This window comes from Panthera onca, chromosome D4 (assembly GCF_046562875.1).
Source record: "Panthera onca isolate mPanOnc1 chromosome D4, mPanOnc1 haplotype 2, whole genome shotgun sequence".
In the NCBI taxonomy this organism is placed as follows: domain Eukaryota; kingdom Metazoa; phylum Chordata; class Mammalia; order Carnivora; family Felidae; genus Panthera; species Panthera onca.
In genome coordinates, this window is record NC_138351.1 from 94,127,099 (window position 1) to 94,140,898 (window position 13,800).

A 13,800-nucleotide genomic window follows, 5' to 3' on the forward strand; every position below is an offset into this window, starting at 1 on the left:
AAAACAGCTCAGGCCTGGCCTCATCCTCAGGCCAGGAGGTAGCTTTGCCTCTCCACCGTGGCTGGGGCATACAGGTAAGCTAGACCTGCCCCCATGTCACACAGGACCCAATAGCCCAGGGAATCTGTCCATTCCCAGGTCCCTGTGCCAGCTGGGACTTCAACGTTCTGACCAGCGATCTAAACTGATGGTCAATCTCCCCCAGAAGACCTGGCCAGGACCCAGCCTCACTCCCCTTCTACTTCAAAGGCCACCTGAGTCCCATCGCCCAGACTATCCACCATCACCCCCACCCTTTCCCACCTTCTCACAGGACCCTAGCCCCCCCCCACCCCCCTCTTCCGACACAGGCTCCGCCCCTCTTCTCGCTCCCGCCCCCTCCGCGTGTCCTGAGCAGGCCCCGCCCCTCTGTTCGGCCCCGCCCCCTCCGCCGGATCCTGCGCAGGCCCGCCCCTCTGTTCGGCCCCGCCCCCTCCGCCGGGTCCTGCGCAGGCTCGCCCGCTGGCTCCCGGTGACCCGCCAGACATGGTGAACCTGGGCCTGTCCCGGGTGGACGACGCCGTGGCCGCCAAGCACCCGGTGAGAAGGCCGCCTGGAACGCGGGCCCCCGACCTCAGCAGCTGACCTGAGCGGAGCGGGTAGAGGATCCGTAGGGGGGGGGGGGAGGGGTCCTCGTCAGGGAAGAGGGACAGGGACAGAGGGGGGCGAGCCTCCTGCTGTGGGGACCGGGGCATCCTGGGTGGACATGCAGGCAGGTGGGATGTGTCCAAGCCCTCAGGGCCTCACGATGAGGTCTCCTTCCTTACGGCCCGAAGGAGGGACGGGAGGGACGGTAAAAGAAGCGGGAGGGGAACTGAGCCCTCAACCCCCTCCCTCATCCCAGGGACTCCGGGAGTATGCCGCGTGCCAGTCGAGCGCCTTCGTGAAGGGCATTTTCACCTTTGTCACAGGTAGGCTGGGTCCCCGTGTCCTAGGGTATGGAGAGACCTCGCCCTCCTGTCTCACCCTGACTCCCCGGCAGGTGGCGTCAGGTGCTGGGAGCCTGACAGGGGCCGGGGGCGCTCAGCACCTCGTGGACAGGCTGGCTGACGGGGACCTTGGCTCTTGGCAGGCACCGGTGCAACCTTCGGCCTGCAGATGTTCCTTCAGAGGAAGTTTCCGTACCCCTTCCAGTGGAAGGTGCTGGTGGCCGTAGGTGGGTACTCCGGGGCCTGTGCCTATGGCCTTGGAAATGCACCTGATTGCCAGAGGGGATGCTGGCTCTTCGGCAGGGGTGGGAGGCATGCCTCCTGGGATGGGGTCCCAGTTCTCAGTGGGCGTCCTGCCGAGTCCACCACCACCATCTGCCCAGGTCCCCTTTCCCTGAGAAGTGCAGAGACCCAGGCCCACAGCCCACTGGCCCCTGCCCCTGTCCCCAGTCACAGGCTCAGTGGCCAGCTATTGGGTGACCCGAGTGGAGTCGCACAGATGCAGCAACCTCTGGCTCTTCCTGGAGACGGGGCGGCTCCCCAAAGACCTGGGCACAGGTGAGAGGCTTCTAGAGACAGGCGGCTCCCCAAAGACCCCGGGCACAAGGGAGAGGCTGGGGGCAGTGGGAAGCAGAACCTGAGGGCCCAGTGCCAGGGGCTGAGGCAGGCAAGCCCAGGGTCCAACGTGCAGGCTGGACAGGGCCTCTCCCTGCTGGCCTGTCCCTCCTGCAAGGGCGGGAGTGGGAGGCACGCCAGACCTTCCTGAGCCCTTCGTGCAGGAGGGGTCGGGGGCCCTGAGGTGGGGGGAGTGCAGAATGAGGAGTGTGGGCACCCCGAGAAGAGCGGCCAGACACCAAGCTGACTGATCTCAGGCCTGGTCAGCAGCTTAGGGTGCGGTTCTAGCCGGCTCCCTTTATCTCCTACAGATCAGCGCAGCTAGGAGAGCTCCAGCTGGGACGCAGAAGACCTGGGCCAAAGACTTCCGGAACACAGCCCTCAGGGCGTCTGCACCCCAAACTGGCCCTCTCCCCCCACAGAGACCCTCCCCACACCCTAAGGTGACCCAGCGGGTGTCCCCTGCACACAGGCGTGGCCAGATCTGCCAAACCTGTGCAAACTGCTTCCACGCCCGCCCAGGAGGTCAGACCAGAGGGGCCGTCCCCATGGTGGTTGGCTCCCATAGGGCAGTGAGAAACACGGTGGCCACCGAAAGCTGCAGAGGGTCAGAGAGGCTCTGGGCACTTGGCGGAAGGGCCATCTGCATGCTCCGGTGCTCTGACACTCCCTGTCTGGCCCCGGCGTCCCCCACAGTCAGAGGTGACGGCTGCTGCTGGGGGTCGCCGGACAAATAAATGCCTTGCCCTTCTCCAACCTGAGTTCTGCAGCCATCGGGAAGCACGTCAAAGCAGCAAGATGAGAGACAGATGTCACCTTAGCATCATACACGGGAGGACCTGCCGGGGCAGTTCCTAACACTGAGCCCCAGAATCAGGCCCTGCGGGCACTGGGAGGCCACCACCACGGCCTTGTCCTATGGGACCCACTTGCACACAACCAGTCCCGGAGGGGCAGAGCAGAAGGTGTTCGGCCAATCAGCGCCTGACTCCCAAGAGACGAGGGGCAGGAAGCGGCTGTGCCTGCCTGCCTGCCATTCCGAACCCACCTATCAGACTCCGTCCTTCTCTCCAGGGGAGGAGGAAGCGAGGGGTGGGGGCAGGCCAGAGCTGGCTTGCCGAAGCTCCGCCCGCACGGCAGGCAAGTTCTGGAGTGGGTAAGATGACACACCCCACCCCCCCCCCACCCCCAGCAGAGGAAGAGGCAGAGATCGCATAAAACCTGGGCCAGTCCACCTTCCCAGTAACGCTGAGGACACACAGGCACAGGGCCACGCCGCCCCAGCCCCGGCTCAGCTCCCGTACCTCTCGGCCTAGCCAGTCGTTCGAAAGAATATTGTGCACCTACTGTGCAGCAGGGAATCTGTTAGCGGGAAGGCACAATGACGGCAAGCCCGGGATAACCACGGGAGAGCAGGCCGGGGTTTGAGTTTTCTTTCGTGTCCAAGTGGGCGGTCGGGGACCCACGGGCCGTCAGGGGCCCGGGCTCCGTTTGGCCCGCTCCCTGCTGTGACGGCCTCTATTCCAGACCTACCTCGTGGTCCGAGACGGAGGTGCTGGTTCCAGTCCCTGGGGAGGAGGACAGCTCCCTCCCCGCTTGTGCTTACACTCCGTTGGCCAAAACAGAGTCCCATGATATCCCTGGTGCCAAGGGGCCTAGGGGGACAGCCTTGCTCTGGGCCACCACGTGCCCCACTAAAATTCAGAGGGTGTACATCTGCGGAAGAAGGGAGAAGCAACATTGAGGGACGGTGAGCAGCCCGGCCTCAGGCCCTGGGAGAACAGGGGGCAGAATTGGCACTGTAGGGAGCAGACCAGGCCCTTGACGGGTCCTTCCAACCCCCTGAGGTCTCAGAGGGAGGGCAGAAGCTGAGCGTGGAGTTTTAAATGGGTCTGGACTCCCCTTTGAAACACTGGCAATGACTTGGGGCACCTGGGTGGCTCAGTCGGTTGAGCGTCCGACTTCGGCTCAGGTCATGATCTCGCGGTTCGTGGGTTTGAGCCCCACATCAGGCTCTGCGCTGACCGCTTGCTCAGAGCCTGGAGCCTCCTTTGGATTGTGTCTCCTTCTCTCTCTGCCCCTCCCCCACTCACACTGTCTCACTCTGTTTCTCAAAAATAAATTGTAAAAAAAAAAAAAAAAAAAAACTGGCAATGACCAGAAAGCCGAAAAGGTCTGTGAGGTCGTGGAGGACCTGCACGTGACAATATCTGAGTGAAGGCCATGGTCATGAGTGGGGTCCCCAGATTTACATGTTGGACCCCCAACCCCCAGGACCTCAGAACATGACTGCACTTGGAGATCAGGCCTTTAAAGAAATGGTTGTGTTGAAACGAAGTGGGCCCTGATCCACTCCGGCCCGTGTCCCTGTTAGGAGAGGAGGTCACAGACGCGCACGGAGGGACGGCCATGTGGGGACACGGCGAGAAGATGACCACCTACAAGCTCAGGAGGAGCCGGCTCTGCTAACACCTGGCCTCCGGGATATGAGACGAGCAATTTCCATTGTCAGCCACCTGCCACTTTGCTGTGGCGGCCCCTGCAAATCCCTGCGTTGCCGCTGGAAAAGGTAACCTATCCGGTGTGCCTCCCTCAGAGTCCCGGGCTGGCAGGTGTTCGGAGCGCTTAACCCCACCGGAAGCTTGGGCTGCACACGACCCCGCCTGGAGTAAGCGGCATCGAAACTAGACCCGGGAATTGCCCCAGGAACGTGGAGGTGGAGCAGGGCGGGCTCCGGGCAGCAGGTGGAGGTCAGGGAGGGGTGAGGTGGTCGGGGCTGACCGCTGAGGTCTCGTGAGCCAGGTCGGCCCGGTGTGGAATCTGAGCTTGGGGTGGGGTGAAGAAATGGAGATCCCACAAGGCAGAGATTAGAGGTTTTAGGAGGCTCGGTGGAGGACAGCCTCGGGGTATGGAGGGGATGGGGAGGGTACAGGGGGCTGGTGTGGGGTGCCGTGTCAAATCACCACAAATCACTTCCCTATGGAAAGTGCCTTGACCCCAGCAGTGCTCCTGAGCAGACAGCAGCTGACCCAAGCATGCAGGGGGCAACCCCAAGGCTGGCTGGGGGCACAGAAAGGGGGCAGGGTGGGCCGGGATCTCCAGGGCTCCGTGGTTGAGAATCTCGGCCCCCATCACAATGGGCTGAGATTCCGGGGGCGACGTGAACTGCTTGCGGCTCTGTTGAACAGGCCCAGGACAGGGAGGGCGGGAGTTGCACGGGGGCCTGGAGGACCCTGACGGCCACCATGAAGGCATGCAGTGAGGCAGATGTGGAGGGGCAGATCCAGGAGCTGAAGACAATCACTCGGCTCCAGGGTGAGCCCTCCGTCCCCCCCTCCCTCACCCCCCCCGCCCCCCACTGGACCAGCTTGCCTGGCCCCATGCAGGGCCCAGGGGCTTTCAGATCTAACACAGGGCCAGTCCAGGGCAAACAAGGGCTAGAGGCCACCACCACCCCCCCCCCCCAACGGACCTGAGAGGAGGGATCAAAAGGGTCTGCCATGCAGGGGGCTTCACGGAGATTTGTGAGCACAGTGAGCCCCAAAGCCAGAGGGGACATTCTCTGGCCATTGGGTCTGGAAGGGAATCACAGGACGCGCCCACCTCTGGCTGCCACCTCACGTCCCCCACTGCGCAGCACAGCCATCACTAAGAGCCATCCAGATAAGCACTGCTGGGCAGTGAAGCCTGTGGCCCTCGAGTGGGGGCAGGAAGGAGCATCTCCGTGCCCACCCCTCCCCCCACCAGAGCAATGCCGGGCACTGCAGATCCAGGCCGTAAAGGAAAAGACGGTCAAGAACAGAGCCACGCTGGCTCTCCTGCACAGCACCATCCGCCGTGGGGCCCAGGACTGGGCTTTGGCCAAGAAGGTGAGCAGCCCTGCTCCCCCTCCCTGCTGACCACGGGCTGGGGGTGGGCACATGCTGAAACAGGCCCACACACAAGGGGACAACGAGGACCTCCCCCTTTTCCCACTCTTACCTCTCAGGAGCCAGGGGGCATCTTGGGGAGGGGCTCCCCAGGACCTGTCACTCCAGCAAGCCGGATGGGCAGGTTCCCCACCGCCCACCCCAGATGGCAGGGTGGGCCTGATGGGGAGCTTCTCCTGGGCTCCCCCTACAGCAGGGGCCCCTCTGGCTCTCTGGCCATGTAGGGGAGACCTGGGTCCTCTTCTCCTGATTCCCATCACCTCTGAGCTGGGATAGCCTGGATGGGCCCTCGCTGCTGGGCTAGCACAGGCTAGAGAGGCCCGGGGAGAATGCCTGGAGGGAGGGACTGGTGGCTGGGGGTACACAGGGAGACCGGGGTCCCAGCTCAGCCACCACCGCTCTGCAGTATGACCAGCAGATCATCTCCAAGGCCTGCGGGAAGGACACGTCCATGAGGTTGGCGCACTGCCGCTGCTCCATGGAGGTGAGGTGGCAGGAGGGATCCCTCGGCCTCGCCCGGCCAGCGGACCGCCCCCCCCCCCCCCCGACCACCACCACTAAACCACGTTGCGGAGCCGGTGGCGGGCAGAGCGAGTTCCCAATCCCAGGGGTCCCGCCCCGCCAGCCCCGCCGTGCGCGGTCCCCGCGGCCCCTTGCGCACCCACGCGCGGGCCGTGCCCTCCCCGACCCAGGTGGCGCGGGAGAAGCTGCGAAAGTACGTCTTCGACCGCGTGAACGTGCACAACGTGCTGATCCACCTGGTGCGACGGCGGGAGCAGAAGCTGGAGAGCATGAAGCTGGAGCTGGCTAGTTTGCGGAGGCAGCCCGACAACACCAAGGAGGAGCAGCGCCTGCGGCAGGTGGCGGGCGGGGCGGGGCCTCCGGGGGGAGGGGCGAAGCTCCTCCGGGAGGCGGGGCCCCGGGAGAGAGGGATGGGACGCCGTCGGGCGGCGGGGCTAGGAGAAAGCCACACCCGCCAACCCTCCCTGGAAGAAAGCGCAGCCTCCCCCGGTCGGCCTCCAGGTGGGCATCCACGCGGTCTGTCCCAAAGCACCGCGTGCCCTCGGGCGACCCCCAGGTCATCCGCCAGCTGGAGAACAACATTGAAAAGACCGTGATCAAGATCACCGCAAGCCAGAACATCTACCTGCTGTACGTGGACCTGCTGGGTTATCTGAAGAAAGTGAGCCCCCTCACCCCACACCTCAGCCCAGGGAAGTCATCTGGCGCGGAGGGCGGGAGTCTCAGGCCCCAGCCTGCACCGCGGGGCTAGGATCTCAGTGGGGACCTCAGCCTCCGGGGCAGGGCCACCCCTGCCACCACCACCCCCTCCCGTGGGGAGGGGGCTGCAACTCTCCTCCAGGCCGGTTTGCCTCTGGGACAGAGCCCTGCTTTAGGCCCCAGCTGAGCAGGGACACCCTGCACCTGTAGGTGGAAAACATTCCATCAAGAACGTGTAATTTGCTGTTTCAAAAAGGCATATTATGGGACACATCAGAATTGTTTGGGTTTTCTTGCACATACTTGACGGTTCGGTTTTTATCTTGCCCCATCCTTTATCGTTGCCTGGCCTCCGAGGGCAAAAGATGGGCCCTGAGCCTTCAGAAAGTCCCTCATCCCAGAGGGACTTCATAGACGGCAGGCCAGTAACCTGGAGCTTGCTGCCCAGCTCTTTTAAGCCAGCCGCCCTGCCCCCAGCAGAGGAGGCCTGGAGGGGCCACAAGTCCCACCCGGAGGGAAGGCCTCTTCATGGGGAGGAAGAGGACCAGAAGATGGGAGCACTGGACGGTGGGGGCCCTGGTGCCGAGAGGAGGAGGGGCACAGGGAGAATGAGGAACTTGTCCACACTCCCTCACCCCAAGGCTGGGGCAGGGGGAGTCCTGGAGGGCAGCGCAGCGAGCCAGGTGACAGGTGGAGATGTGGTGGCATGGGCAGACACCGGCACTCTTCCTGGCTGGGGTCGCAGCCCCCCAGGCTCTGCCCAAGCTTCACAGGCAGGTGTCACGGTCCTCCTGCCTGTCCCTCTTGCCTCAGCCCCCTGTTCCTAGACTCAGCCGAGGCCCTGCACACCTCGCCTTCCTGGGCCCACCACCCCACTCCGGCTGTTACCTGGGGTCCAGACCTCCTTCACGTGACCAATTATGTCCCCCGGGGGGTATGTTCTTTTCAGAACATACGCAGTTTTTAAAAATAACTCCTGGGGTCATCTGTATTTTTTTTAAAAACTAGGGAAATTCTACATTATGTAGTTATTAACAACAAATGACTAAGGGTCAAGATACATTAGATATTGGGGCGCCTGGGTGGCTCAGTCGGTTGAGCGTCCGACTTCAGCTCAGGTCATGATCTCACAGCGCATGAGTTTGAGCCCCGTGTCAGGCTCTGTGCTGACAGCTCGGAGCCTGGATCCTGGAGCCCGCTTCAGATTCTGTGCCTCCCTCTCTCTCTGCCCCAACCCACTCACATTCTGTCTCCATCAAAAATAAATAAACATTAAAAAAAATTTTTTTAAGATATATTAGATGTATATGAGCCTGGCTCTGAGCTTAATACTTCATTACATATAGATTCTGACAGCAGCCTTGTGAAAGAACCAATTATCAATAGGTGGGCACACTCAGAAGTTAAGTGGCTTTCCCAAGTCCCCCTAGCCCGCTGGTCAGGGCAGCCTTGGCCTTGAGCCCTAGTCTCTGACCCCACATCCGTGTTTCGAGCCCCTCTGCTATGCTTCAGACAGCAGCCACTCCCCAGCCGCAGGCTCCCCCGGGGTGGGGCACAGTCACCGCTCACCCGGTGCGACACCCCCATCACAGCCTCCTTGGAAGTATGTCTGAGTGTCCTGGGCAGTGGGAAGGCCCACCAGGGAAGTGCCGTCTGCCCTCCTGAAACGGTGCTTTCCCTGCTCTGTGCCTGGTGGGGGCTGGGGCCCCAGGCCAGACCCTCCAGGGTGCTCAGGGCCCACACTGTCTGGGGTAAGGAGTGAGGGGCAGCATCTGCTTGGCCTGGAGCCCCGGGGCCATCAGTTTCTGTGCCCACCTGCTCCCGCCCCTTTCGATGCAGGAGCTGGCCAGCTACCCCACAGGGCTGGACAAGCTGCAGAATCTCGTGAGTGACTACTGCTCAGAACTGTCAGACATGACCGTCATGTCCCAGGATGCCATGATGATTACAGATGAGGTCAAGGTAAGCTCAAGTCCCGGCCTGGGGATCCCGCAGGTCCCTGTCTCTGACCCGTCTGGCCCAGGGTCTGCAGGGACACTCACAGCCCGTGCTGCCCACAATCACTGGAGGGACCCAGCAGCCACCTCACTGGCCTGCTCTGCTCACACACTAGGCCCCTGGACAGAAAGAGTCGTCCCTGGGCATGGAAGCCAAGAGGTAGACACAGGAGGGAGAGAGTTAGCCCGGTGCAGACAGAGGCCATCCATTCACCAGGTCTGCACCAAGGCCTCCTCAAAGCCCTTGTAAGTCAGGCGTGCATCCTCCTCCTGATGGGGGCAGTGTAAGGAACCATCCGGCGGTCCATGAAGAAATGTCACACGACCACTGGGCCATGCTGCAGAGACGAGTGGGTGACGTGGGGCCACTGTGGGGCCCTTAGCTGCTAAGGGAGGCAGTGCTCAAGTAGGGCTCTGCATATAACCGAGCGGTCCCAACCCTAGAGGACGAAGGACAACGAAGGTCCTGGGGCATAACGGGGCCAAAGGAGGCACGGCTGGCTGGAACGGAGCAGGTGCAGAGGAAGGGAGCCTTTGAACCAGTGGAGGCAATGGGGCGGGGGCGGGGGGGGGGGGTTAGGTGCTGGCCCCCCACCCAACCTGGAGCTCTGGGAGGAGAAATTTGTGTTTCAAAAATGGCCATGCTCTGGCTGCAGAGACTAAGGGTGAGCAGAGTCCGGATCCTGGTTGCATGGAACAGAGCAGCGGTAGAGCTGGGTGCCTGGTCATCACTGGGGCCCCAGAGCCCCTAAAGGTCACCCGATGAAGTGTGGGGCCAAGTCAGATGTGGACAGGGGTGGGGAGGGCAGCGTGCAGGACGCAAGGGCAGGTGTGGAGGGATGACAGATTTAGCCGCCAAAGCAGGACACTCGGGAAGAGACGGGGCCTGGGGGAAGATGTTGACTTCCTTTTTAGACTGGGGCATCACTCCGGTGAGTTGTCAGTGGAGCCGGCCGAGGCAGCGGGGGGCCCAGGCTACAGAGAGAAACGGGGTCCCTGAGCCGAGGCTGCAGTTGCAGAAGGCAGCACCCCCAGGGGCCAGGTGGGAGAGGCGTCCAGAGAGGAGAACGGAGGGCCGGAAGGACTACGAAAGCCGCAGGCCTGGGCACGTTAGAACCAAGGGGACAGCTGAGAGCTTCCGACACTAGTCTCAAACCTAGAAGATCGGGACTGAAACCGCCGGCCGGCCGGACTTAGCACCACGGAAGCCGTGGTGAGACGTACCCCTGCCCCACCGCCTGCGTCCCCAGATGAACATGAGGCAAGCGGAGGCGACTTTCATCGAGGAACGCAGGGCCCGGGAGAACCGGCTCAACCAGCAGAAGAAGCTGATCGACAAGATCCACACGAAGGAGACCAACGAGAAGTTCCGCAGGGTGAGTCCCTGCAGGACCCTGGGACCGCACGGCAGCGGGAGGCCCCGCCCCCGCAGACGACGTCGCTCATCCCCTCCTCCCCCTCCTCCCAGGGCCGGCGGGACTTGGACTTCCCCTCCAGTCTCGTGGGTGCAGAAACCGTGAAAGGTAACCTGAAAGGTAACCGCTCAGCTCTCTGCCCGCCCCCAGCCAGGGTCCCAAAAGGCCGGCAGGGACTCAGGTCTCTGCGAGGGCTGCCGGGGCGAGGGAGACAGACGGGCCCCTGCCTGTCCCCACTAACCTGCAGAGGCCGAGTGCCAGCAGCCACAGCGCACTCTGCAAGGCACTGCTCCCAACCTTGGGCTTGCTGCTGAGTGTGCTCGAGCCCCCAGTTTTCTCAGCTGTAAAATGCACTTAACGGTGCGGTCCCCTGGCTTCCCAAGGCTCGACCACCCGGTGATTCCTCAGAAGGGTTGTGTCAAGCCCCCCGGGTCCCTGTGCTGCCTCTGAGAAGTGCCAGGAGGCACCCATGCCAGGCACCCGCTGGATGGAGCTGCCCTGGGGCATCCTGAAGGGCCCGCTGAGGGGGCGGGGGGAGCAGGGCAAACTGCAGGGAACTCCGGCAGCCACCTGCTCGGCTGGGCATGCAAGGAGATGTCTGATGGCCTCGGGCAAAGCTCCCGCGACCCTCCTGCATGCTGGCCACCCTTCCCCTCTGCTCCGCCCAGTGAGGAAAAGAGAGACCTCCCAGGCTGATATCCAATACCAGACGGACGTGACTGCTTTGGTGGAGAAAGTGAAGATGGCTGTACAATGCTCCCACCTCTGGGTACTGCCCCCTGGCACTCCCGGGGAGTGAGTGGAGGGCAGGGGGCCCCCGCCCCAGCCCAAAGCCTGCCGCGGGTACCTCTCGAATGAATGTGGGCACAGAGCTGTGGCTGCACGGCTGAGAGCGGAGAGCACGCCGGGAAACGGTTGGCACAGCCGAGCCTCACTCCAAGGGCCACACAGGGCCCACTGGGACTGGAGGGAGGATCCAAATGCCGAGACCTTCCCCTACAACCCTGTCCCTTCCTGAACTGCCGGGACCACGGTGAGAGGCTGACACCGCCCGGCCCTTCCGTTTAATCTGATCTGGCTTTATCAGTAGTAAGCTTAGCTCCCATCCACGGCCCTGACTTTGGACGAGTGGCTCAGAGCCCCCGGCAGTCTCTCAGGGGTGATCTCCTTGCCTCTGCCTTGGGGCGTCTGCCCTCTCTGCTCGTGCTGTGAGCGACACGCGGGGCCTCACATAAAGCGCTTCACCCAGTGCCTGGCCGCGGTCAGCATCGTTCCTGACCGCTGGGGGGGGGGGGGGGACCCCGGAAGAAACCAGTTCTGGGGGGGCCCATGCCTGCCTGGCCCACACCTGCCTCTCTCCCCACGGGCCCGGCCAGGACATCGCCGGCCGCTTCCTGGCTCAGAGGAACACGGAAAAGAACCTCGGGCTGCAGGTGGAGGGCTGCGAGCGGCGGCGGGTGCAGCTGGAGGCCCTGATGAAGCAGCTGGAAGCAGAGGAGACCGCGCTCAGGTTCCGCCAGACGCCCAGCTCCGCCAGGTACCCCAGGAGGCCCCTGCCTTCCGCCAGGGCCACCCGGTGGGGCCCTCGTGGACAGCCCGTGTGGGCGGGGCCCGGCTCAGAGCCCGGTGTGTCGGCTGCCAACGGGCCTGTGGGTAGCCTGGCAGGTGGGCCGTGGAGGCCCAGCCGGGCGATGCCACGTGCCCACAGCTGAGCTCTTGAGCCCCCGAGTTTAGCACGACACCCGGCGCAGGTCTGTGGCCGCCTGCCCTCGACTCTGTGCCACCTCCCTCCCCACCGTCCTCGACAGCTTTAAGTCTGTCGAGAAGAAAATGAAGGACATGCTGAGAGAGGAGGAAGAAAGGCTCCAGCTGGCCTACTCCAACATGACCAAGAGCCAGAAGCTGCTGCTGACCATCCAGATGGGCATCGACAACCTCTACGCCCGGCTGATCGGCATTGCGCTGCCCACGGCCCAGGTACCAGCCGCAGTGGGGCGGAGCCGTCTGCACGGAGGGTCCCCGGGAGAAGCCAGGGTAGAGATGAGACCCTTCTCCGGGCCTACAGAAAGAAGTGCTCTCCAACACCCTCGACGTGTCCAGCAAGCTGGCATACTGTGAGGGAAAGCTCCTGTACCTGGCCGACAGACTGCAGGCGCTGTCCAGGACCGAGGAGGTAGCCCGAGGCTGGGGGTGCCTATTCGTCCCATGTACCCTTGGAGCTGACAGCGCCCTGTGCCCTGCAGGTCAACGCAAAGGTGAGGGATACCCTGGAGTCCTCAACTCTGAAGGAGAAGCAGAACCAGAGGATCAGCTTTGAAGACCTGGAGGACGATGTGATAGGTACAGGCTCGGGGCTAGGGGCCAGGCCGCCCGGCATTGGGGAGGGGGCGTGTGGCAGATGGTTCTTTCTGGCCAGGACAGCCTAGAGGCACGGGGGGGGGGGGGGGGGGGCGGGGGGGGGGGCTACGAGGACGGACAGGTGCGTCTCTTGTACCCATGGGATTTTAATTCACGGAAGGGGCTTAGTGAGGACATGGAGAGGCTGACGCTGTCAAAAGGAGAATTTACTAACTTTCCTGACACATGGGAGCATCACTGCCCGCGAGGCGGCGGAGAGGAGCAGGGGGAAGGCCGAGGCCAGAGCCTTTATGGGGGTTTCTGCGGGAAAGGCAGGGGAGGGCAGCTTCCGGGGGGCTTTTGGAATAATTCCAGTGGGCTTGCCGTGTAGGGGCCGTCCCCAGTTGTCTGGTGCCCGGGCCTGGGTTGGTTCAGGCGGAGGATTATTGACCTGGTGTGAGAGCGTGACATAGAAAGGGGGCCGGGGGGTGTGGGCTCTGGATCGCTCGGTTTGCAGGAGAGACGCTCCCAGCGGGCGAGGCTTCTGCTGTCTCTGAGGATTGGCTAGCCCTGCGAGGGGACAGCCTCTCCCCGGGTCTGTAAGACCCCACATGCCAGGGCATCAGGAAGATAGAAAATAAAAAAATGCTAATAGCTGGCCGGGTGATGGTGCAGGCCAACAAAGCCCGCACTGTAAGTGAGCTCGCTGCAGCAGAGGGGCTGCAGAGTGCAGCTGCCCTCCTCCTGGACCTCCCTTCTAGAAACCTTCCAGTTCGCAGACGTGGACCACAGCTACGTCCCCTCGCGGGCCGAGATCAAGAGGCAGGCCCGGTGGCTGATCGAGGGGAGGCTCAAGGTGGCCAAGAAAAAGAAGAAATAACCCGGAGGAGGAGCCCCTGCCCCGCCCCGCAGCCCCCGCCCCCCAGTCGGCGCTTTGTTACACAAATAAACATTTTTCCAGGACTGCCAGGGGGGACCGCGGGAGCGGAGTCGCGGAAATGAACCCTGCGGGGACGCAGACGTGGGGGGATCACGTTGGGAAGTCTGCGGAAACGTGTGGTGCTGGGTGAGGGGCCAGGGTTAGGGGGTGAACGGCGGTGGGGGGGAGGGGTCCGGCGAGGAAGCGGACAGGTGTCAAGCGCCTTGTGCGAGCCCGGGGACCGCCCCGAAGGCCGGCCGGCCGGCTGGCCGGCTGACGTGGCTCCGCGCGCACCTCCGGCCCACTGCCCCGCGCATGCGCACACCCCCAGGCCGCCGCACAACCGGGGCACTGGCGGCGCCCCTCAGAGGCGCGCCCGGCCAAGTCCGCTTCCGCTCG

General features: G+C 63.3%; 2 protein-coding genes across 4 annotated transcripts; both read left to right on the forward strand.

Annotated features, from left to right (window-relative positions):
- The first annotated feature begins 444 nt into the window (after nucleotides 1-444).
- TMEM141 (transmembrane protein 141) lies at nucleotides 445-2,339 on the forward strand. Its single transcript, XM_081791020.1, has 5 exons — nucleotides 445-579; nucleotides 884-950; nucleotides 1,112-1,195; nucleotides 1,419-1,526; nucleotides 1,895-2,339. Exons 1-5 carry the CDS (start codon nucleotides 526-528, stop codon nucleotides 1,906-1,908), a joined length of 327 nt encoding a protein of 108 aa, XP_081647146.1. The 5' UTR covers nucleotides 445-525; the 3' UTR covers nucleotides 1,909-2,339.
- A 1,518-nt stretch (nucleotides 2,340-3,857) lies between these two features.
- On the forward strand, nucleotides 3,858-13,457 carry CCDC183 (coiled-coil domain containing 183). Of its 3 annotated transcripts, XM_081791014.1 has the most exons (15): nucleotides 3,858-4,152; nucleotides 4,772-4,898; nucleotides 5,331-5,452; nucleotides 5,919-5,996; nucleotides 6,205-6,372; nucleotides 6,591-6,695; nucleotides 8,573-8,695; nucleotides 9,981-10,106; nucleotides 10,199-10,265; nucleotides 10,814-10,914; nucleotides 11,522-11,682; nucleotides 11,954-12,122; nucleotides 12,211-12,318; nucleotides 12,389-12,485; nucleotides 13,244-13,455. In XM_081791014.1, exons 2-15 carry the CDS (start codon nucleotides 4,829-4,831, stop codon nucleotides 13,360-13,362), a joined length of 1,614 nt encoding a protein of 537 aa, XP_081647140.1. In that variant the 5' UTR covers nucleotides 3,858-4,152; nucleotides 4,772-4,828; the 3' UTR covers nucleotides 13,363-13,455. The 3 variants fall into 3 exon arrangements, with proteins under 3 accessions (XP_081647140.1, XP_081647141.1, XP_081647139.1); XM_081791015.1 differs by lacking the exon at nucleotides 3,858-4,152 and having other exon boundaries at nucleotides 4,640-4,898; nucleotides 10,199-10,253; nucleotides 13,244-13,457; XM_081791013.1 differs by lacking the exon at nucleotides 3,858-4,152 and having other exon boundaries at nucleotides 4,649-4,898.
- Nucleotides 13,458-13,800: the final 343 nt, after the last annotated feature.

Excerpts from the sequence above, each read along its gene's own strand:
- TMEM141 (XM_081791020.1), top strand. The coding sequence starts at position 526 with ATGGTGAACCTGGGCCTGTCCCGGGTGGACGACGCCGTGGCCGCCAAG. Across the intron at positions 951-1,111 it reads CATTTTCACCTTTGTCACAG|GCACCGGTGCAACCTTCGGC; the intron begins GTAGGCTGGGTC and ends GGCTCTTGGCAG. Across the intron at positions 1,196-1,418 it reads GAAGGTGCTGGTGGCCGTAG|TCACAGGCTCAGTGGCCAGC; the intron begins GTGGGTACTCCG and ends CCCTGTCCCCAG.
- CCDC183 (XM_081791014.1), top strand. The coding sequence starts at position 4,829 with ATGAAGGCATGCAGTGAGGCAGATGTGGAGGGGCAGATCCAGGAGCTG. Across the intron at positions 4,899-5,330 it reads GACAATCACTCGGCTCCAGG|AGCAATGCCGGGCACTGCAG; the intron begins GTGAGCCCTCCG and ends TCCCCCCACCAG. Across the intron at positions 6,696-8,572 it reads TGCTGGGTTATCTGAAGAAA|GAGCTGGCCAGCTACCCCAC; the intron begins GTGAGCCCCCTC and ends CTTTCGATGCAG.